Raw genomic sequence first — 25,366 nt, forward strand, 5'->3', positions numbered from 1 at the left:
TTACTTAAAACCCCCAAACATTATATATTTTTTTTTCTAACACCCTAGAGAATAAAATGAAAGTCATTGCAATACTTTTTGTCACACCGTATTTGCGCAGCGGTCTTACAAGCGCACTTTTTTTTTTAAATGAAAAAATAAGACAACAATAAATTTGGCCCAATTTTTTTATATATTGTGAAAGATAATGTTACGCCGAGTAAAATGATACCCAACATGTCACGCTTAAAAATTTCGCCCGCTCGTGGCATGGCGTCAAACTTTTACCCTTAAAAATCTTGATAGGCGACGTTTAAAAAATTCTACAGGTTGCATTTTTTGAGTTACAGAGTAGGCCTAGGGCTAAAATTAATGCTCTCGCTCTAACGATCGCGGCGATACCTCACTTGTGTGGTTTGAATACCGTTTTCATATGTCGGCGCTACTCGCGTATACGTTCGCTTCTACGCGCGAGCTCGTCGGGACGGGGCGCTTTAAAAAATTTTTTTTTTTGCTTTTCGCATTTATTTTTATTTATTTTACAATTTTTAACACTGAAAAAAAAAATAAAAAATGATCACTTTTATTCCTATTACAAGGAATGTAAACATCCCTTGTAATAGAAAAAAGCATGACAGGTCCTCTTAAATATGGGATCTGGGGTCAAAAAGACCTCAGATCTCATATTTAGGCTTAAATGCAAAAAAAAAAAAAAAAAATTTGGAAATGTCATTTTTTCAAATGACAAAAAAAAAAATGTTTCTTTAAGACGCTGGGCGGGACTGACGTTTTGACGTCACTTCCGCCCAGCGGAGCTATGGGGACGGGCGAAGGAGATTTTTCCTTCAGTCTCGTCCCCGCTCAGCTGCCGGATGGTCGCGATCTCCTCCGCCGCTACCGACGGCTCCGGTAAGCGGCGGAGGGCGCGGAACAGCGGCGGGAGGGCCCCTCTCCCGCCACCGATAACGGCGATCTCGCGGCGGATTCGCCACGGAGACCGCCATTATCGTTAACACGGCCGCCCACAGAAGAGATGAATATCTCGATTGTGGCAGCAGCTGCTACCGTTACCGAGATATTCATCTCTAAAGTGATGACGTATAACGGCGGTTGGCCGTCGGCAAGTAGTTAAAGTAGTTAATGTATGTCAATTATATATGTTTTTTAATTTAGTGAAAAAAATCATTGTTCTTATAACTAATATTAGTACCATGTTTGTCATAAAGATTGAGTTGTTACTGTATATAGTTAAACAAGTTAAAGTGGTTGTAAAGGCAGAAGTTTTTTTTTTCTCAATGCATTCTATGCATTAAGATAAAAAGCCTTCTGTGTGCAGCAGTCACCCCTTAGCCCCCCTAATACTTACCTGAGCCTCATCTAGATCCAGCGATGTGAATAGACTCCACTTTCTGGAACCCTCCCTCCTCATTATCTGAGACAGCAGCAAAACGCTACTGGCTCCAGCTGCTGGCTCCCTAGTGGTCTTAAATTAGCCGACGTACAAATACGACGGCTCACCCAGGGGAGCCAACCTGCCGCAGTATAATTGCGGCGGCTGGTTGAGAAGCGGTTAAACTATATTTCTGAATGTTAATTTTGCTCAGGCAGAAAGAGTTACAGCTGAAACCATTGTTTAGAAGAAATACGCTTAAAGCGGGGTTCCAACCATAATTAGCATTTTTTAAATGTATGTCCTTTTATCATGCATTTTTATAATATAAATCCGGTCACTTACTATTTTACAATCCGCCACCGCTCTGCATAGTTAATCAGAAAAGATAGTTTATAAAACTATGTCCACACCGTTGTCATTTTGCTTGTGGGCATTGTGAAGCCCACAAGCACTTACTTCCTGGAAGTCTTGGATGGGGAGTGATAATTGGGTAGCACACTGCATCCTGGGAAATGACCACACACATTTCCCAGGAGCATTAGAGGGAGATGATATCAGGATCCTAGGTGATTCCAAAGGCAGATTTCATGGGACTGCATAGCAACAGGCATTTCCAGATGAGTAACATGTTTTTTATTTTTTACGTCTAATGAGCACAATAATGAAAAAAAAAATTTGGGATGGAAAATCCACTTTAAGCTGGATATGCAATAGTAGAATCGTAAATGTTTTTGGAACTTTTGTTTGATCTTGTGGTGTCGAATGGCGTCAAATCAATATTTGTTTCTAACCGCAGCACTGAGAAAATTTGAAGGAGAAAGATGAAAAATTATTGTCAAGCTATTATTTTTATTTATTTTTTTATGTGAATGTGTTTTTTGTTCAGGAAAGCCCATGATTCTAAAACAGAATGTTAAAATCAAACAAAATGTTGACGTACTTTTAAATGACCCTTTAGAGTTTTAGGGCAAGATTTACATACAGCGGGCGCAGCGTAACGTAACCGGTTTACGTTACACCGCCGCAATTTTTCCGATTTAGTGCCCGATCCACAAAGCACTTACCTGGAAATTTGCGGCGGTGTATTGTAAACAGGTCTGGCGCAAGGCGGTCCAATTCAAATGGGGCGGGTACCATTTAAATTAGGTGCGCTCCCGCGCCGGACGTACTGCGCATGATCCCGACGCAAATTTCCCAACATGCTTTGCGCGAAATTACGACGCGCCGACATTTTGTGAATCGCGACGTGAAAAAAGATTTACGCCGGGAAAAATAAAAGATTTAAAAAAATTCAAAAGCGATGCGGGAAAGACAGGCATACTTTAACATGTTGGAGTACTTTTACACCATGTTAAAGGTGCACTATCTTTGGGACGGAAATCTAACACTTGCGACGCCGTAACGACGGGAAAAATCTTCGTGGATCGCCGTAACTCTTAATTTGCATACCCAACGCTGGTTTACGACGCGAACAGCTCCCAGCGGCGGCCGCGGTACTGCATCCTAAGATCAGACAGTGTAAAACAATTACACCTGTCGGATCTTCTGGCTATCTATGCGTAACTGATTCTATGAATCAGTCGCATAGATAGAAACAGAGATACGACGGCGTATCAGGAGAAACGCCGTCGTATCTCTTTGGTGAATCTGGCCCATAGAAAGTACTTTGGTATGAATGTTTGTACAAACGTTTGTTCAAAAATGTCGTAGTGTATGGACAGTTTCACTCAATGCATTTTCATTAAATAATGTTTGTAGCGAGATGGTCCATCAAAGTTTTACACTATGGGTTTGAGTTACTAAACAAGTACAGCATGCTCTGTTTTAACCGCTTAAGCCCCGGACGATTTTGCAGCTAAATGCCCAGGCCAGGTTTTGCGATTCGGGACTGCGTCGCTTTAACAGACAATTGCGCGGTTGTGCGACGTGGCTCCCAAACAAAATTGGCGTCCTTTTTTCCCCACAAATAGAGCTTTCTTTTGGTGGTATTTGATCACCTCTGCGGTTTTTATTTTTTGCGCTATAAACAAAAATAGAGCGACAATTTTGAAAAAAAATCAATATTTTTTACTTTTTGCTATAATAAAAATCCCCCAAAAACATATATAACATTTTTTTTTTCCTCAGTTTAGGCCGATACGTATTCTTCTACCTATTTTTGGTAAAAAAAATCGCAATAAGCGTTTATCGATTGGTTTGCGCAAGTTTATAGTGTTTACAAAATAGGGGATAGTTTTATTGCATTTTTATTAAATTTTTTTTTTACTACTATTGGCGGCGATCAGTGATTTTTTTTCGTGACTGCGACATTATGGCGGACACTTCGGACAATTTTGACACATTTTTGGGACCATTGTCATTTTCACAGCAAAAAATGCATTTAAATTGCATTGTTTGTTGTGAAAATGACAGTTGCAGTTTGGGAGTTAAACACAGGGGGCGCTGTAGGAGTTAAGGATCACTGTGTGTGTGTTTACAACTGTAGGGGGGTGTGGCTGTAGGAATGGCGTCATCGATCGAGTCTCCCTATATAAGGGATCACTCGATCAATGCGCCGCCACAGTGAAGCACGGGGAAGCTGTGTTTACATACGGCTCTCCCCGTTCTTCAGCTCCGGGGAGCGATCGCGATGGAGCGGCTATAAACGAATAGCCGCGCCGTCGTCCCGGATCGCTCCCCGAGGGATCCCGCCCCCCGGCACGCAGCGGAGGGGGTCCCGATCGGACCCCCCACCCGCTAGAAGGCAAGGGCGTATATATACGCCCTTCTGCCTGTCCGTGCCATTGTGCGGACGTATATAGGCGTGCGGCGGGCGTTAAGTGGTTAAAGTACATTTTGACTTCTGAATGAGATAAGCTTTTTCAGATTTCAGTCATCAGTAATCTCATAATACATTTTTTAAAGAGATTTTAAAAGGAAAAAAGGATACTTAAAGTGGAGTTCCACCCATAAATATAACATTACATCAGTAGTTTTAAAAAAATGTCATTAGTCCTTTTTTTAGATGCCTTCAAAGTGTTGTTGCTAGGCAGAATAGTTAATCTTCCCACTTCCTGCACCTAGGTTCTTAATGCTTCCTAACCTACACCGCACAGACTCCTGGGAATGTAGTGGGTGTAACTTTCCAGGAGTCTGTGCACTCCCCAGTCTCAAAGAATCATGTGACTTGGACAGCACAGGTGCTGAAACCTGATCTGACACTGCTTGTGCAGCACTGAGCATGTGCGAGATCTGCAAGGCTGAAATCCAGGAAGTCATACAGTCTGGCTTCATGATGCCCACACTTAAGATGGCCCCAGTCAATTTCTATTTTATAAAGTGTCTAAATGCTGTAACAACCTAACAAAACGGACCTTAGTTTACAGACTAACTTTACTAGAATACATTAAGCTTGTGTATTACAGGGGTATTTATATTTAAAAAGTGAAATTGTGGCCGGAACTCCACTTTAAGCCACCACAAAGGATATATTTGTAAAAAAAGTGTACAAGACTGGAGATTAGAGTACTGATCCATTTTAAGAGATGATAAGAAAATATGCATTTTGGGTTAGGCCTAAGGCACATGTTGTGCACAGTATTATATTTACCTCAAAATACGTGTCAATATATTCTGAAACAATATGTTCGGACTTTGGTTTATTTTGACAGTAAACAATATACATATGTAGCCGCCTCTCCTGTAAAACAAAAAAGAGCAAAGATTGACATGTTATGTGATCACAGCATAAAACTTTAATTTGATAATATCAGCATTGTAATAGCAATACAAACATTTTTTATTCATTTATTTTTTTATGAACTGATAAGCTTATTTGAAAAAATCTCCAGTGACGTTGTGTATGCTGTATCTGCTGGCCATGTTTTTCCACAACTTCCTGGAATCCCTGCTTCTCCTCTGCGGTTTTCAATATCTATGTATCCCATGATACCTTGCTGCCTGCAAGTTGTGTTTCCTGTACTAAATGTGTATGCTCAATAGGCCCAGGAGGCACCTATTGCCCTGGTCGAATGCACCGTGACAAGAAAGGCAGGCGCCCACCCTTTTAAGGCATAAGCCTGAATCATGATCTGTCTGATCCACGAGAAATGGTGGCCGACGAGACCGTCAGGCCCTTCTTTGGACCAGCCACTGACACAAACAGTGAGTCTGACCTCTGAAACTGAGCCATAGCAGACAGATACACCCGCAGAGCTCGCACCACGTCCAAGGAACGTGCTATGGCCGAGGACATAAGGATGGAAGCACAATGTCCTCATTTAAGTGAAAATCCGAAACAACTTTCGGAAGAAACGAAGGCTGCAGGCATAGCATCGCTTTATCCTTGTGGAGGATCAAGTATGGGAACTTGCAAGACAAGGCCGCCAACTCAGAAATCCTCCTGATGGATGTAATATCCACTAGAAAGGCAACTTTCTGAGAGAGTGTCAAAAGGGGAATCTCTCAAATGTTCTCAAAAGGAGGTTTCTGAATTACCAAGAGCACCCGATTCAAATCCCATGGAAGTAATGGTGGTCGAACCAGAGGGGCCACATGTCGAACCCCTTGGCAACTCACCAGTGAATGAGTCGCCAAGGGTCATTGAAAGAAGACAGCCATGGCTGATATCTGCCCCTTAATGGTGCTTAAGGCAAGTTTTTGATCCACTCCACGCTGTAAAAACAACAGAATCCTGGAAAACTGAATATGGTAATGGACGACACTCCATCTCTTTACACATAGAGATGTAGGCCTTCCATGTGCGATAATAGATCTTCCGAGAAGATGACTTTCGTGACTTCTGTGCCCTCAGCATGGTGGAAATTACTGAGTCCGACAGGTCTCTTTCCCTTAGTACCTGACTTTCAACAGCCGTTAAAGCCAGCGACTAAAGCAGGATGAAGTATAGGACCTTGCAACAGAAGGTCCTCTCGCATTGGCAGTCACCAAGAAACATCCGCCACCAGGCGTACAAGGTCGGCGTACCAGGGACACCAAGGTCAATCTGGGGCAATTAGAATGACCGGAATTCCCTCGGTCTCCATTCTGTGGAACAGACAGGGAAGGAGTTTCACCTGGGGGAAAGGCATAGATTAGCCATTACTGTCCCCACGGAGCCACCAAAGGGTCTGTTGCGTCCGCCCAGGGATCTTTGAACCTGGCCACAAACCTCAATACTTTCCGATTGAGTCGAGAAGCCAGGAGATCACGTCTGGCATGCCCCATTTCCGGCAAAGTAGCCGAAACACATCCGGGTGTAGCAACCATTCATTGGTCCAGCATCTGGCCACTTAGGTAGTCCGCTTGCCAGTTTTCTAAGCCCGGAATGTACATGGCCGACAGAGCCGGCACGCTCCACTCTAACCACCGCAGGATGTGAGTGACCTCCAATGCTGCAGCCAAGCTTCTTGTTCCTCCTTAATGGTTGACATACGCCACTGCCGTGGCGTTGTCCGACTGGATCCTGACCGAAGATCCCTGAAGCCTCTGTGACCATGTGGAGAGGCACAACCTGATCGCACGAAGTTCCAGCACATTGATCAGCAGGCGGGATTCTTCCTGCGTCCGGCGACCCTGTGTCGACTGTACGCCCCAAACACCCCCCCAGCCAGTCAGGCTGCCGTCTGTCGTAATCACCGTCCAGCGAAAGGGAATTCCTGGACTGAAGGGCCAGAGATCTCAGCCACCAGACCAGGGAAGCCCTGACTAGCTGACTCACCCGGATTTGACAATCCAGGGACAACGGAGACTTGTCTCATTTGGACAGGATCTCCCTTTGCAAGACTCAAGTGTGTTATTGAGCCTACGATACCGCCTAGAAGGTGGCAACCATGAGACCCAGGACTTGCATACAGAAGCACAGCGACGACCACCTGCACGATGCCAACAGCTTCACCGCCCTTTTCAAGGGGAGAAAAACTCTTGCCTCTGAGGCGTCCAGAATTAAGCCCAGGTATTCCAGGCGCTGAGACGGCACCAACACCGACTTCTGGATGTTCAGTACCCAACCAAATTCTTGAAGGGTCTGACTGGCAATCGCCACATCCTCCTCTTATTCTGAGTCTGAAGCGGCTCTGAGAAGGAGGTTGTCCAGGTAGCCCAAAATAGCGATTCCTAGCTGTCTCAGCAGAGCCAGACTAGGGGCGAGCACCTTGGTGAAAACCCCTGGTGCCGACGCCAGGCCAAAGGGGGGAGCCACAAATTGGTAGAGGTCATCCGTGACTGCAAAATGCAGAAATCTCTGATGCCTGACATGTATGGGGACATGCAAATATATGCGTCCTTGATGTCCAAGGACTCCAGAAAATTCCCGGATGGAGAATATCGTCCACAGAGCGGATTGACTCCATTCTGAACCTTCGTTTTTTACAAAGGTGTTGAGGGCCTTGAGATCCCGGATTGGACGGACCCCGTCCTTCTTTGGGACTACAAACAGATTGGAGTAGAATCCCTGAAACCTCCGGCAGCGGCACAGGTACTATCACCCCACCCCTCAGCAGGTCCTACACTGCCCCAAATAGGGCGTTCCGACGAGCAGGAAGAAAATGAAGGTTTGAGGGAAAAAAATCAGTTTGGTGGACAATAAATTCTATCTTGTACCCTGATGAAACCACTTCGCAAACCCACTGGTCGGAAAGCAGGGAAGTCCATCGAGCTGCAAACTCGAAGGCGACCCCCACCCGAGAGTCGGACAGGGCAAACCTTCATGCTGTCACAGATTGGTTCTCAGGCTTGTTTGGCTTGCGAACCCAGGGGCACTTTTGGCCCTTTGTCAGCCTGTTAACGCTTACCTGCGGCTCCAGACTTGACGAAAAAGCGCTTCTAAAACGGAAAAGGAGAGCCCTGGCCTACGGTGCGGCTCCTTACCCTTTCTGGATTGTGGGAGCGTGCTCTTACCCCCAGTGACATTCTTAATGAAGTCCAGCGAGGCTCCAAATAGCCTCTATCCCTGGAAGGGCAAATTCGCCAGAGCCTTCTTGGAAGTCTGGTCCGCAGACCAGCATTTTAGTTGAATCAAGCGACGTACCACCACAGCAGATACTGAGGCTCTGGAAAGCAAGGGAGCTGTATCCAAGGCTGCATCGCAGACATTCTTAAGGCCATGCACCAACTGGTCCGCCAGTTTCATGCAAACCGGGGAAGCCTGTTGCTTCTCCAACTCACGGTGCAACAACTTTACCCATTCTGTAAGTGTCTGTGACCGTGAACATGGACCGGGCCACCGCCTCGGTCCTCCTATTTGCAGGGTCCTTAAAGGCAGGGGTCCCCTCTACCGGAATCGTAGTTACTGTGTTTAACCTGGATACCGGGGGGTCTAAAACTGGGGAAGATGTCCATTTTTTTAGGAGACTCTCCTCAAAGGGACCACCATGCGTTTTGGGACCGAAAAGACCCTCTGCGGTCGTTCCCATTCTTTGTCTATAAACGTATCAAAATAAGTTACGTAAGGAAACACCTTAGCCGTGCAGGCCGGCTTGTGGGACCCAAAAGGGACCGACACCTTAGTAGATGCCCCCGCCGTATCCTCCAGTTTGAGGGTTTCCCGCACTGCTGTGATAAGTGCTCCAACAAGCGCCTTTTCCTGCACTGACCCGGACACGATGTCTTCCTCACTGTCCAAATGGTCCTGGTCCGCATCCTCTGACACGTCAGAACAGGCCCGAGTCTGAATCCGAGCTTTCCCCAGAAGATGGTAGGGGAGGGGGCGTTTCTCCCCCCCCCCCCCCCTGCGCCCACACACCACTTCCACCCTGGCAACAAAGGATTCCAGGACCGCCAAAAAAGCATCCACAGGTACCGCAGGGGCACCAGTTGCTATCACAGGAATGTTTGGGGGAGAAGCGCCAGCTTCTGACAGCCACTTAGGGACTAAAGGTACACAAAAGGCCCTCCCTCCTAGCTGCTACAGAGACCGAGGGGCTCTCCAGAGGATTCACCGCCCTGACCCAGGTACTGCTTAGCACTGTGGTCCGCTCTCTCTCCTGCACAGACTGTGCCTGAGGTGTTCTGTGCTGTTCTCGCCGTTCAGAAAGACATTTCCAGCGCTAGAGGCCAAAACCAAGGTAGGGCTACAAGAAGATGGCCGCCTCAGGTAAAAAAAGAGCGAAAGCTACAAGAAAATGGCCGCCAGCTGCATTAGCATTAGCTCGGGTACAAGAAAATGGTGACAGCTCATCGAAAATGGCTGCGAAATATTTCTGAGGTAAAAGAAAAGACCGCAAACACGCTGGGCCTCCCAGCGAAGGGCCCCCACATGGCTGACCACCCACACTAAGAGCGGACCCCGGACACACCGCAGCCCCCAGCTAGGACCAGGAGCCCCCCCAGGAGAACCCCTGGTCGGGTACACAGCAGGCCCAGCCCAGATGCATGGGGAGGAGGGAAGGGACAGGGAGAGAAAAAAGGGAGAGTGAGAGACCCCCTAATCGACCACCCCAGGAATGCCCAGCTGTTCCATCCTGACGAAACAGGAGGAATCCTACTTACCCATCCTGCATTCCTGACAGACGCATCACCGAGCAGTACGGAGTGGCTGTCGGCCACGGCCCACTGTGACTCGGACAGCAGTAGCCCGGTCATATGTGTGCCCCGGGGGATAGCTCACTGACCACCCCTGGAGCAATAGGGTATGTCGTAGCCCACCCAGCGCATAGCTAAAGGTCTGCTTGATGGCCGGACTGGGGAGACTACAAGGATCTACATTATCCAGCCTGTCACCCAGCCGGCAGTTGATAGTTGATCTCAGGATCAAAAAAGTAGAAATAAAAAAATCTCCAGGACCAATGGTCCCATAGGGAGCCAGGTCCTTCTCCTATGCTTGGCAGAAAAAAACTGAGCTTCTAGATGCAGAGTGAGGTGTTATAGCCAGAGGGACCACCCCCTGGGCGGTACCGTTCAGCTTTGCTGTTGTTACATGTTTTTAACTGTTTAACAAAAAAACACTACAGTCAAGAATAAAGGAGCTGTGTCTGTCCATGAGCGAAAGAGAAAAGACATTTAGAAGCATTTCTAAACAAACACATTGTACTGGACCAAACTGCAGTGAAAACTATCACCGGAATGCCTTCTATCTCAATCCAGAAAAGCAGATAAAGAAAGAGTTGAAGGGGACGAAGGGCACAGATATGACTGTTCCGATCCTATGCCGATCCATGCATTTGCAAGAGGATCGCTGTACTAGAAATGAAACTGTCCAGACTTAGTAAACCTGGAGGCCAACAAGTCCACATCTTGCCTACCTACTGTACAACATAGGTCTTGAAAAACCTCTGAGCGTAGGACCCCTTTCCCCTAATCCAGGCTTTGACAAAATATAATTCAACTGAATCTAGATTAGATAACCTTCCAGTTGGGAGGTCCAGTGTTGTAAAGGCAACCAAATTGCTTAGACCTCCAACATTTTATTTGAGACACAGAATTTTGCCTCCAGCACCAGCAAGGCATGAATGACTTATCAGCAGGGCTTTTTTTCAGGGGGAACTTGGAACTCAGTTCCACCACCTCTGGCTCAGACCCTTTGGTGCTTGCTCACCACAATCACTTGTAAACACAGAAGTCCAATTTCCGTGTTTACAAGTGATAGCTCTGCACTCTGTATGTAATGCAATCCTGGTATTTAATGCCCCTTTAAGACCATCCTACTGTTCGTGAAATTTGACTGACCATACACACTATTTGATGTGATTTGGAGGGTGTGTGTAGGGGGAGGGGTTTTGGGGGGTCGTGGTTGAGTTCCAGCACCTATTGCTTGAGAAAAAAAGGCCTGCTTATCAGCCTGTCAGGTAGTAACCTTAATGAGTATTCTCCAAGAATCTGGATTAAGGAGGCTGCCCCTAAGCTGCGCTTTGTTGTGTTTATTGTAATTTCTGATACATGTAACAGCTGGATAGGTAAATTAGTTGTCACCTCCACCCTCCACCTTAAGCCCAGAAACCTGGAATAACATACGCAGGGTGTTTTGTGAGATTTGGCAGGCTTGTCAGTATAGCTGTGTTTAAAATAATTCTGTCTAGGCTTTTCATAAATTAGTGTATAACAATCAAGCTTATTAAGACAATCAAATCTCCATATAAAATATGAATACTTAGGTGTCCTTCAGATCAAAATATATGTTTATTTGACAAATACTCATTGAATTATAATAAGCAAAACACATTATCATCTGGTGTCAGTTTAAAAGAAAAAAATCATGCAAAAAGCAAATGAAAGCGTGGTTTAAGTACTTACATGCTTCACAAACAACACCGGCAGCCTTTCTGGGTCTTGCAAACATTTCTCTAGCTCTCCCAAAAAGAACCTGGGAACAAAGAATATGCATTTTAGGTATGTAACTTTTCTTACCTGGCTCTAGTGATATTCAGTTTAAGGAACAGTTTGCTGGGGGGGCAAATTCAATAGAAGTATAGTAGAGACAGTTTCCTGTGGCTGAAGAAAGTGTTTCATACACATTATGTAAAAGTGGGGGGTGTAATGGCGCTTACTAGTAAAGGACGTAAAAAAATGCACAGCACCGTGTGATGATTAACTGGTGATAAAGTAAAAATGTTTCACTTTAAATTCCTCACAGATTCCTTACACACCAACAACTAAGATGTAAAGGAAGGGAAATGTGAAAATAATGACATCCGGCAAATAGTGACTCAAATCGCAATTTGAGATCATACACATGAAAAAATGTGAAACAATTGTAAAACTATTAATATTTTATAGTGAGAAAAATCCGTGTAAACACTAATAAAATAATTGGTATGTGTGAACCAAAAAAGACACTAAATAATCAATAGGTGCACTAAAATGTGCTAAAAAAAATAAAATAATTCAAGCAAAGTGTTCAAAGAAGAAATCCATGCACAAAAGTTTTCCAAGTGAGTAAAAAATGAAATAAAGTGCTTAATACAATAATTTCCACGAAGTGCAATATATAAAACAAAGTGCTTGATGCAAAAGTTTCCACAAAGTGCGATAGTGCTTGATATAAGGGTGATGCTGCAGTCCAATGCACGATCCCTCAGTGTGGAAAGGCTAGGAGGAGGGAGGTGTGGTCCAGAGTGGTGAATACACCCTTATCGTGCCCTCTTCTGTGATGCAACAAGGAAGTGATGACCTCTGGGAGATGACCTAACAGGAAGTGAATGCTGATACAAGCTACAGGAAGTGATGTCATCTAAAAATCCATTCAAAGACTGACAAGATTCTAACTATCATGTGAATGAGACAGGCTGGGAAGGATCTTCTGGGTCATGTGACAGCTGAATATAGATTGGGAAAAAGAGCGTTTTTGGATGACCTGTGGACGGATGCTGGAAATAGCCTGGATTGTCCTGGACCCATCTGCTGGTCTCCATTCCACACATAGGCTTCATTAGCCTTTCTTGAGGTGAGAGGCTGGTATTTTCATTTTATTCGATCTGCACTACCACACGGAGGGATCGTGCATTGGACTGCAGCATCACCCTTATATCAAGCACTATCGCACTTTGTGGAAACTTTTGCATCAAGCACTTTGTTTTATATATTGCACTTCGTGGAAATTATTGTATTAAGCACTTTATTTCATTTTTTACTCACTTGGAAAACTTTTGTGCATGGATTTCTTCTTTGAACACTTTGCTTGAATTATTTTATTTTTTTTAGCACATTTTAGTGCACCTATTGATTATTTAGTGTCTTTTTTGGTTCACACATACCAATTATTTTATTAGTGTTTACACGGATTTTTCTCACTATAAAATATTAATAGTTTTACAATTGTTTCACATTTTTTCATGTGTATGATCTCAAATTGCGATTTGAGTCACTATTTGCCGGATGTCATTATTTTCACATTTCCCTTCCTTTACATCTGAGGCCCCATACACACGAGAGGATTTATCCGCAGATACGGTCCAGCGGACCGTATCCGCGGATAAATCCTCTCGAAGATTTCAGCAGATTTCTATGCGATGGCGTGTACACACCATCGCATTGAAATCCCCGCTGAAATCCTCTGCCGATGACGTGTCGCGCCGTCGCCGCTATTATGACGCGGCGACGGGCGCGACGCTGTCATATAAGGAATTCCACGCATGCGTCAAATCATTACGACGCGTGCGGGGAATCCCTTTGGACGGATGGATCCGGTAAGTCTGTACAGACGAGCGGATCCATCCGTTGGAATGGATTCCAGCAGATGGATTTGTTGAGCATGTCAGCAAATATCCATCTGCTGGAAATCCATCCCAGGGGAGATTTATCTGCGGATAGATATCCGACGGAGTGTACACACCATAGGATCTATCCGCAGAAACCCATTTGATGGGATTTATCTGCGGATAGATTCTATGGTGTGTATGGGGCCTTAGTTGTTGGTGTGTAAGGAATCTGTGAGGAATTTAAAGTGAAACATTTTTACTTTATCACCAGTTAATCATCACACGGTGCTGTGCATTTTTTTACGTCCTTTACTAGTAAGCGCCATTACACCCCCCACTTTTACATATGCTGATTGGTGCGAGAGCACTTTTTTAGTAGTGGCTGCTGCTTTTAGTATTGTCCATAATTGTATTATCATTACATTATTTATTGATTATTTGTATTATTGCCCTTGGTTAGGTGTGGTTTTGCGCATTGGTTCCCCCTCTTTTACATTTCATACACATTGTGATAGTGCAGCACAAATTAGCCGTAATAAAAATTGTGTGTGTTCCCAAAGGACTAGATTTATTGCGACACACCTTTTAATTTCTTTCAGCAAGAGATTCCTTTGCTGCTCTCGGCATTCACTCACATGACCTAGAAGGACCACAAAGGAATTTTGTGCCAGAAGACTTCCCCTGCCAGATGCCATGGTCACATGCTTAAAAGGGTAGCAATGTAGCTACATATAGCCAGATTCAGAGAGACGGGCGCATCTTTAGTTAGGCATAGCGCATCTCTAATGCGCTACGCCGCCGTAAAATTGAGAGGCAAGTACTGTATTCACAAAGCACTTGCACCACATATGTACGCCGGCGTAACGTAAATGGGCCGGCGTAAGCCAGGGTAATTCAAAGTAGCAAGGCAGTGGGCGTGTTGTATTCAAATGAATCGTGACCCCATGTGAATGCATGGCCGAACGAACGGCGCATTCACGCGTATGCTCAGAATCACGTCGCAAATACTCCCTACGATACGACGGCTCAATGCGTACGACGTGAACCTAACTTACGCCCAGCCCCATTCACGTACGTCTTACGTAAACGACGTAAAATCCGACGGCACTTCCGACGTCCATACCCTAAACGACTTAGACCAGCGTTTTGGTGGTATAACTTTATGCCGGAAAAACGGCTTACGTAAACGGCGTAGATTACAGCGACGGGAATCGGCGTATCTAGCTCATTTACATATTCAACGCGTAAATCAAAGGAAGCGCCCCTTGCGGCCAGAGTAAATATGCACCCAAGATACGACGGCGTAGGAGACTTACGTCGGTCGTATCTTGGCAAAATTCAGGCGTATTTCATTTTAAGAATGAGCGCAGAGATACGACAGCGCATTTTCGGACTTCCGACGGCGTATTTACTGATACCTCGGCGTAAGTCTCTCTGATAGTGTCCACAATGCATCACTGACTGTGGATCTCACTCTGACTTTCTGACTGACATTTAAATGGTGAAATATCTCACCCTACGGCCAGCAGCCCAACATAACTTGCTCTGCCCCTATGGCCAGTTCTCCCCTAGTAGTCAACAACAGACTACATATCAATTTAAAAATGAATAAATAGTATGGAGATGCCCATAATATACACTCACACATATATGGAAAAAGATCAAATATAACCCCATTAACCACTTAACCAGTTCCCGACCCCCGCATGTACATATACGTCCACAATATGGCACGTACAGGCACATGGGCGTACACGTACGTCCTCGCCTATTAGCGGGTGGGGGGTCCGATCGGGACCCCCCCCCGCTACATGCGGAGGTCGGGTCCGCTCGGGGAGCGATCCGGGACCACGGCGCGGCTATTTGTTTATAGCCGCTCCGTCGCGATCGCTCCCCGGAGCTAAAGAACGGGGAGAGCCGTGTGTAAACACGGCTTCCCCGTCCTTCACTATGGCGGCGCATCGATCGCGTCATTCCCTTTATAGGGAAGACACGATCGATGACGTCATTCCTACAGCCACACCCCCAAACAGTTGTAAACACATACTAGGTGCACCCTAACTCCTACAGCGCCACCTGTGGTTAACTCCCAAACTGCAACTGTCATTTTCACAATAAAGAATGCAATTTAAATGCATTTTTTGCTGTGAAAATGACAATGGTCCCAAAAATGTGTCAAAATTGTCCGAAGTGTCCGCCATAATGTCGCAGTCACGAAAAAAATTGCTGATCGCCGCCATTAGTAGTAAAAAAAAAAAATTAATAAAAATGCAATAAAACTATCCCCTATTTTGTAAACACTATAAATTTTGCGCAAACCAATCGATAAACGCTTATTGCGATTTTTTTTTACTAAAAATAGGTAGAAGAATACGTATCGGCCTAAACTGAGGAAAAAAAATGTTTTTATATATGTTTTTGGGGGATATTTATTACAGCAAAAAGTAAAAAATATTGCATTTTTTTCAAAATTGTCGCTCTATTTTTGTTTATAGCGCAAAAACTAAAAACCGCAGATGTGATCAAATACCACCAAAAGAAAGCTCTATTTGTGGGGGAAAAAAAAAAGGACGCCAATTTTGTTTGGGAGCCACGTCGCACGACCGCGCAATTGTCTGTTAAAGCGACGCAGTCCCGAACTGTAAAAACACCTTGGGTCTTTAGGCTGCATATTGGTCCGGGGCTTAACTGGTTAAAGAACCGCCTCCTGCACATATACGTCGGCAGAATGGCACGGCTGGGCACAGGCACGTACAGGTATGTCCCTTTAAGTGCCCAGCCGTGGGGCGCGCGCCCGCGACCCGATGCTCCGCGGCCACGGGACCCGATCGCCGCCGGTGTCCCTGCGATCGGTCACAGGTGCTGAAGAACAGGAAGAGGTGTGTGTAAACACACCTTCCCCGTTCTTCACAGTGGCAGTGTCACTGATCGTCTGTTCGCTGATATAGGGAAAGATGATCAATGACGTCACAAGTCCAGCCCCACCCCCCTACAGTTAGAAACACAAATGAGGTCGCACATAACCCCTACAGCGCCCCCTAGTGGTTAACTCTAAACGGCAATTGTCATTTTCACAGTAATCAATGCATTTTTATAGCACTTTTTGCTGTGAAAATGACAATGGTCCCAAAAATGTGTCAAAATTGTCTGATAATGCCATAATGTCGGCAAAAAAAAAAAACGCTGATCGCCGCCATTACTAGTAAAATAAAAATATTAATTATAATGCCATAAAACTATCCCATTTTGTAAACGCTTAAAATTTTGCGCAAACCAATCGTTAAACGCTTATTGCGATTTTTTTGTACCAAAAATATCGGTATCGGCCTAAACTGAGGGAAAAAAAAGTATTTTTTATATCTTTTTGGGGGATATTTATTATAGCAAAAAGTAAAATATATTGCATTTTTTTCAAAAATGTCACTCTATTTTGTTTATAGCGCAAAAAGTAAAAACCGCAGAGGTGATCAAATACCACCAAAAGAAATCTCTATTTGTGGGAAAAAAAGGACGCCAAATTTGTTTGGGAGCCACGTCGCACGACCGCAAATCTTCAGTTAAAGCGGCGCAGTGCCGAATCGCAAAAAGGGGCAAGGTCCTTTAGCTGCATAATGGTCCGGGTCTTAAGTGGTTAAAATAAGTTTAACCAGCCAGAACAGGAAACAACAACAATGTCCCCTAAGCCATGGAAATTAGGGCCACACTTATGCATCATGCACTATAGGTCTGACCCAAGGAATATTGGGAAGTACTCAATACAGAGAAAAAAGTACAACAGAGCAAGGAGTGTAAAAAGATAGTAAACTATAGAGGCAGCAAAGCAATCGGACACAAAATAATGCTAAATTCAAAACAGGTACAATGTTGTACCTTGATATCTTACATCCACAACACGAGGATAAAGGAGAGGCCCGGCTTACTCATTTCTTTCCACCCCTCTGCTCCTATGAAAATCTGTATGATTTAAAGCGGTTGTAAACCCGCATATACATTTTTACTTTTTCAACCCTGCAAGGCAAAAGCCATAATGAGCTAGTATGCACCGCATATTAGCTCATTATGAAATACTTACCTGGTCCACGCCGAGCCGAGCGTGTCTTCCGGGTATCGCCGCTCCAGCGCTGTGATTGGCTGGAGCGGCGATGACGCATGCGCGCAGGAGATTTCAATCCAGCATGGGTCGGCGGGGCCGGCCCTTCAGCCGAGGATCCCCCTGCGCATGCGCCGCTGCAATCAGCGGTGCATTGCGAGGGGAATATCTCCTAAACCATACAGGTTTAGGAGATATTCTTTATACCTACAGGTAAGCCTTATTATAGGCTTACCTGTAGGCAAAAGCCAAAAAAGGGGGTTTACAACCACTTTAACAGCATTATTTCCCATAACTTTTCTGGATCAGCTGTTTTACCCACAAGAGAACTCTCCCCAACCCTGGGAAGGTACATCTGATAAGGCTTTTGAACTATAAAAAAAGGAAGGATCATCTAGAAAATGCATCTACCTGCTGGAAACTATCATACAAGATTTATATATTGCTAACATTTTGTGCAGCGCTTTACAACATGAGGGCTGACAGTACAGTTACAATACAATTCAATACAGGAGGAATTAGAGCTTACAATCTAGGAGATGGCACATTAAGGTTTTTTTTCTCTTAGAAACTCTTAACCACTTCCTGCCCGCTCTATAGCAGAATGACGGCTGGGCGGTGGTTCAGTTATCCTGGCTGGGCGTCATATGACGGCCAGCAGCATAACAGCCGCTGTGTGACTCAGGGTGCGCGCATCGCGCCAATGAGTGGTGCATTTTGTCAGTCTGACACACCACTACAATGATCTTGGTAAAGAGCCTCTGACGGAGGCTCTTTATCACGTGATCAACAGTGTCCACTCATGGCTGATCACGATGTAAACAAGAAGAGCCGTTGACCAGTTTTTGCTCACTCGCGGCTGCTTTCCTGACAGGGGGGGTCTGTGCTCATTGTTTATCAGGGCAGCCCGCCCTTGGATGCCCACCCAGGACCACTAGGATGCTGCCTGGACCACCAGGAATGTCCACCCACACTGTACTACCAAGTATGCCACCCTAGACCACCAGGGATGTGCCAATCAGTTCCCAGGCAGCTGCCAATCAATGCCCAATCAGTACCCATCCACAATGCCTGCTAGTGCCATCAGTGCCTATACGTGTCTAGCAGTGCCGCCTATCAGTGCCACCCATAAATACCCATCAGTGCAGCCTATCAATGCCCATCAGTGCTGCATATTAGTGCCACCCATCAGTGCCACCTACCAGTGCCCATCAGTGCCACCTCATTGGTGCCGCCTTATCAGTGCCCATTGGTGAAGGAGGAAACATACTTATTTACAAAATGTTATATAAGAAACAAAAGAAAAACATATATTTTTTTTTTAAATCGGTCTTATTTGTTTAGCAAAAAATAAAACCACAGGGGTGATCAAATACCACCAAAAGAAAGCTCTATTTGTGGGAACAAAATGATAAAAATTCTGTTTGTGTACAGTGTAGCATGACCGCGCAATTGTCATTAAAACAGCTACAGCACTGAAAGCTGAAAATTGGCTTGGGCAGGAAGGGGGTGTAAGTGCCTGGTATTGAAGTGGTTAAACCACCACAGGATATAAGCTTTAGGGACTATAAAAACATTGAACTGATTAAATGTTAAACATCATGCAATACTAGATTTAAGGTATGTACAAGTAAGGGTAGGCAAATGACTATTAGGTAGATTCAGGTAGAGTTAGGGCGGCTTATCAGGAGATAAGCCGACCTAACTCAGAATCTACGCCGACCTATGTTTAAGCGTATGCTCAAACAGAGATACGCTTAAACATATCTAAGATAGGACGGCTTGCACCGTCCTATCTTAGATTGCAATATTTTGGATGGCCGCTAGGTGGCGCTTCCATTGCGGTCGGCGTAGAATATTTAAATGAGGGGATACGCCGATTCACGAACGTACGCCCGGCCGCCGCAGTCGATTTACACCGTTTCCGTAAGGCATTAGCAGGCCTAAAGTTATTCCACCTATTAGGTGGAATAACAATGTTAAAGTATGGCCGCCATTCCCGCCGCGAGATTCAAATTTTTTACGTCGTTTGCGTAAGTCGTCCGCGAATCTGGATTTACGTTGTCCACGTCTAAATCAATAGGCCCGTGCGGCGTACGTAGCCGCAATGCACACTGGGAAATGTAGGCGCTCGGGGCATGCGCAGTTTAAAAAAAAAACGTAAAAAACGTGAGGTCAAGCCTCATTACTATCAAACACGCCCCCCCTCCAACACATTTGAATTTGGCGCTCTTACGCCCGCCCGCTTTAGGCTACGCCGCCGTATATTAGCAGGCAAGTACATTGAGAATCATGTACATGCCTAGCTAACTTATGGCGGCGTAGCCTAAACAGGCTAAGCTACGCCGCTGCAAGTTTAGGCAGATGTACTCGAATCTACCTAGCCAGCCTTTCAACTCAAACACCCATGCCATACACTATGCAAGATCATGATCATTTTTTTTACTCCACTGCAGAGGAAGCAATACAACCTGAATGAGGGTATGAAAGTAAAGGAATAGCAACTCCCTGACATCACTGTGATCTTTAATTCAGTAAGAAAACTCAGCTTTCTACAACGCAATGAACCTTTCAATGCAGAATGCTGATGTAAAGGAGATTGCAGTAGTACAAAGGCAAAGTGAGATACTTTTTTAAGAAAAATATCTGCCTACAGATGGTTTAATCATGCTCTAGTAAAATTTTACATATAAACAGTTTATTTTTTTTATGAATTTCCTATATAGTGTATATAGTTTCAAATTTTTAGGGACTCTTTAACCACTAGCCGACCGCCCACCGCCGTTCTACGTCAGCAAGTTGGCTCGGCTGGGCGAGAGCACGTAGTATAACGTCCTCTCTCCCAGCCGCCACTAGGGGCTCCCGCTCGCCCCCGACTCCCGTGCGTGTGCCCGGCGGGCGCGATCGCCGCCGGGCACACGCGATCGCTCGTTACAGAGCGGGGACCGGGAGCTGTGTGTGTAAACACACAGCTCCCGGTCCTGTCAGCAGGGGAAATGCTGATCTTCGGTTCATACAATGTATGAACCGAGGATCAGTGTTTCCCCTAGTGAGGCCACCCCCCCCCCCCACAGTAAGAACACACCCAGGCATACTTAACCCCTTCCCCGCCCCCTAGTGTTAACCCCTTCACTGCCAGTGGCATTTTTATAGTAATCCAATGCATTTTTATAGCACTGATCGCTATAAAAATGCCAATGGTCCCAAAAATGTGTCCGAAGTGTCCGCCATAATGTCGCAATACCGAAAAAAAATCGCTGATCGCCGCCATTACTAGTAAAAAAAATATAATAAAAATGACATAAAAATACCCCCTATTTTGTAAACGCTATAACTTTTGCGCAAACCAATCAATAAACGCTTATTGCGATTTTTTTTTTTACGAAAAATATGTAGAAGAAAACGTATCGGCCTAAACTGAGGAAAAAAATTTTTTTTTTATATATTTTTGGGGGATATTTATTATAGCAAAATGTAAAAAATATTCATTTTTTTCAAAATTGTCGCTCAATTTTTGTTTATAGCGCAAAAACTAAAAACCGCAGAGGTGATCAAATACCACCAAAAGAAAGCTCTATTTGTGGGAAAAAAAGGACGCCAATTTTATTTGGGAGCCACGTCGCAATTGTCTGTTAAAGCAACGCAGTCCCGAATCGCAAAAAGTACTCTGGTCTTTGGGCAGCAATATGGTCTGGGGGTTAAGTGGTTAATGACTGGCATAGTACCAGTGGACTGGCTTAAGGCCAATGTGATGCCCATATTTAGAAAGGGATCAAAATCTTACCAAGTAACTAGAGACCTGTTAGTTTAACTTTATAGTTGGGAAGATACTTGAGAGTTTAAAAAAAGGATCGCATAGCTAAGTTCTTGCTAGAAAAAAATATTTTAAGCAACAGACTGCATGGATTCATAAAAAGACAAAAGTTGTCAAACAAATCGGATTTCTTTTTATGAGGGGGTAAGCAAAACCTTAGACAAAGGAGTGGCTGTGGGTATAGTATATTTAGATTTTGCAAAAGTATCTAACACAAATCTCCACACATGGCTAATGGGTAAGGTAGTCTACAGACTTGGAAAAATCCATTTGTAAATGGATTAAAAAACTGGCTAAAAGACTGTGTTCAGAGAGTATTGGTTAATTATTCATACTCCGAATGGTCTACGATTATCAGTGATATACCCCAAGGTTCAGTATTGGGACCCTCATTTTTTATCAAATTTATAAAAGATATAGGGTCTGGGATTAAAAGTACTATTCCAGTGTTGCAGTTAACTCCAAGCTATGCAGTGTAATTGCGTCCTTACAGGATGTCTCTAACTTACAAGCCAACCTCAATGCTCTGTTTAACTGGGCGACTATGCGGCAAATAAGGTTTAATGTTGATAAATGTAAAGTTATGCAATTGGGGGCTAAAATGCATGTTAGGAGAAGAACAATGATGGCGGAGGATCTGAGTGTTCTGTTAGATCATAGGGTTAATAATAGCATGCCATGCCAAGCTGCGGTTTCCAAAGTGAGCATAAAATCCTTTCTTGTATTAAGAGAGCTATGGACTCCAAAGAGAGCTATGGACTCCAAAGAGAGAGAGAGAGAGAGAGAGAGAGAGAGAGTTCCTCTAGAATATGCAGTTCGGTTTTGGGCAACCGTTCATAAAAAGGATATTGGGGAACTGGAAAATGTGCAGAGAAGGACAACCAAACTGATAAAAGGCATGGAAGAGTTCAGCTATGAGGAAAGACTAGCTGAACTGAATTTATTCTCTGAGGAGAGATTTAAGTGGAATTTCACTCTCTCAGTCAACATTGACCAAATACAAAACAAGCCTTCTTCAGTAAGAGCTGTAAAAATGTGGAACAGACTCCCTCAAAAGCTTGTTCTGGCAAGTTTAATATATTGTTTTAAAAAAGGCCTGGAATCTTTCCTAGATACACATAATATAACTGGATACTAATATTGATAGGTAAAGTTGAGCAAGGGAATATCTGAATGCCTCTTGGGGGATCAGGAAGATTTTTTTTCCCTGCTGGAACAAATTGGATCATGGTTTATTCGTTTTTTTTTTCCCTTCCTCTGGATCAACTATGGATATAGGATTTGTAAACTTTGGGGGTCCTTAAGCTCCGCGAGACAAGTGCGTAAAACCGTGTCAGTAAAGCAAAGGGTCTTTATTGGTGACCAAACAAAACAAAATAAAGCTTTTCTTCAGCATCCAAAACGTCACAACAAAAGTCCTGCTTGTTTCCAGCATAAATTAGGAAAAAGTCTTTCTTCAGAAAAAACAACCAAAAGAAAGGCACATACGTTTTTAGTAAGAAGTCCTCCAGACCTTCCCTGCAGACACAGCTTCACTTCCAAACTACTCAAAGGTCTTCTCTGAGCAGTTAGCAGACTTCCATCCTGTCCTCACAGGTGCACTCTCCCAACTCACTCACTCCCTCCAGCATCACTTCCTGCTTTAATGGGTGGTTGTCTGTGAGATTTTAACCCCTTGTGCGCTGGCTTCCAGGGTTTAGGAGTGGAGGCTCCATCCCACCCAAATAACACTTTGGAGCCTCCAAAATTCCAGGCCCCAAACTACTTTATTAAGATAGAGAAGACTGCGAGCCAGTCCTCTCTGAATTAGCGCCTGCCTGGAACTTTTCACCCACTTTTGGGTGACCCCCTGAACCTTCTACCTCTATTTAAATGGACCATAGTCCAAACAGTGGTGCCGTATAGCACTCGTCCAGGACCCACCCCCGGTGTCCTGTACATATCCCCCCCCCTCTGCCTCAACGCGGAGGTGTTGGAGGCAACAGTAGACACCATACAATGGACTCGGGAGAGGGCATCGGCATTCTAATGCTGTCTCCCGGGTCTGTGCTCTACCATGAAATTGAACTCCTGGAGAGAAAGGAACCACCTTGTTACCCTGGCATTGGTGTGTTTATTCTGTCTCATCCAGGTAAGCGGAGCATGGTCTGACACCAAGCGGAACTTTCTGCCCAGGAGGAAATATCGCAGGGAGTCTAGAGCCCACTTGATGGCCAGACACTCCCGCTCCACCACCGCATAGTTTCTTTCAGCTGCCGTCAGCTTCCTACTAAGAAAGACCACAGGGTGCTCCTCCCCATTGATTTCCTGAGACAGGACCGCTCCCAACCCTTCGCTTGAAGCATCTGTCTGTACTACAAAATCTTTTGTAAAATCTGGAGCTACAAGCACCGGATCTTGGCACAAAGCTGTCTTAAGCTTTTGAAAAGCCGTCTCGGCCTCGGCGTTCCACTTTATCATCACTGACTTTCTGCCTCTGGTCAGGTCGGTCAGTGGTGCAGCAACAGTGGCAAAGTTGGGGACAAACCTCCTATAATAGCCAACTATGCCCAAAAACGCTCTGACCTGCTTCTTGGTTAGGGGACGGGGCCAGTCCTGTATGGCCTCCACCTTACTCATTTGGGGCTTCACCAGCCCTCTACCCACAATATACCCTAGGTATTTTACTTCCTCCATCCCAATGGCACACTTCTCGGGGTTGATGGTGAACCCTGCTCTTCTTAAGGAGTCTACGACTGCCTGAACCCGGGGAAGGTGGGACTCCCAATCAGTGCTGAAGATGACTATGTCATCTAGGTAGACAGAAGCGTACCGTTGGTGTGGACGCAGAGTTTTGTCCATGGCCCTTTGGAACGTGGCCGGGGCTGAGTGTAGACCAAATGGCATCCTCTTATATTGGAAGTGGCCTTCTGGGGTAGAGAAGGCTGTCTTCTCCCTGGCTTCCTTAGTCAGGGGAATCTGCCAGTACCCTTTTGTGAGGTCTAGCGTGGTAATGTACCTGGCAGGCCCCAACCTTTCAATTAGCTCATCTACTCGTGGCATGGGATATGCGTCGAATTTGGAGACTTCATTAAGCTTTCTGAAGTCGTTGCAGAAGCGGAGGGTGCCGTTGGGCTTGGGTACCAACACAATTGGACTTGACCATTCGCTCTGCGACTCTTCAATGACTCCAAGCTCGAACATTCTTTTAACCTCTTCGGACACTGCCACCCTATGAGCTTCTGGGATACGGTAAGGCTTTAACCTGACTTTTACATTGGGCTCGATGACGTTGGTGCGACCGGGCAACTCTGAAAACATATCTCTATTTTTTTGTAGAAACTCTTGTTTGCTGGGTTTGAGGTCTAGTCAGGGTAGCAGCAACCTGCACCAAGTCGATCCCTGCATGGTCCCCTGACTGTACCCCTACTACCGCTGACACTTGTTCTCTGTCTCTCCAGGGTTTTAACAAATTGATGTGATAGATCTGGTATGGTTTTCTTTTCCCTGGCTGGTGTACCTTGTAGTCCACCTCACCGACTTTCTCTACTACCTCAAATGGGCCCTGCCATTTGGCCAAGAATTTGCTCTCTACCGTGGGTATTAGAACAGCCACCCGGTCTCCTACTTGGAACTGTCTAATTTTAGCCGACCTGTTATACACTCTTCTTTGGGCATCCTGAGCCTTCTGCATGTGCTCCTTCACCAGTGGCATCACCTTAGCCACCCTCTCTCGCATTTGAGAGATATGCTCTACCACCATTTTGTGTGGTGAGGATTCACTTTCCCACGTTTCTTTTACCAGGTCGAGTAACCCCCGGGGCCTTCGACCATACACTAACTCGAATGGCGAAAAAACTGTGGATGCTTGTGGGACCTCCCGGATAGCAAATAACAGGGCAGGGAGTAACATATCCCAATCCTTCCCATCTTTCTGGACTACTCTTTTCAACATGGATTTTAGGGTTTTATTGAATCTTTCGACTAGGCCATCGGTCTGT

At 45.0% G+C, this 25,366-nt stretch overlaps 1 protein-coding gene across 6 annotated transcripts in view; it reads right to left on the reverse strand.

Moving 5' to 3' along the window:
- Positions 1–25,366, reverse strand: part of TRIO (trio Rho guanine nucleotide exchange factor) — a 1,129,982-nt gene that overhangs the window by 96,078 nt on the left and 1,008,538 nt on the right. For all 6 annotated transcript variants that reach the window (XM_040353401.1, XM_040353397.1, XM_040353396.1 and 3 more), the window contains 2 exons: positions 11,579–11,648; positions 4,962–5,051 (listed from right to left, as the gene is read on the reverse strand). In XM_040353401.1, coding sequence (XP_040209335.1) covers positions 4,962–5,051; positions 11,579–11,648 — 160 coding nt within the window. The remainder of the gene's footprint in view (positions 1–4,961; positions 5,052–11,578; positions 11,649–25,366) is intronic.

The sequence above is a fragment of the Rana temporaria genome, chromosome 5 (genome assembly GCF_905171775.1).
Source record: "Rana temporaria chromosome 5, aRanTem1.1, whole genome shotgun sequence".
Taxonomy (NCBI): Eukaryota; Metazoa; Chordata; class Amphibia; order Anura; family Ranidae; genus Rana; species Rana temporaria.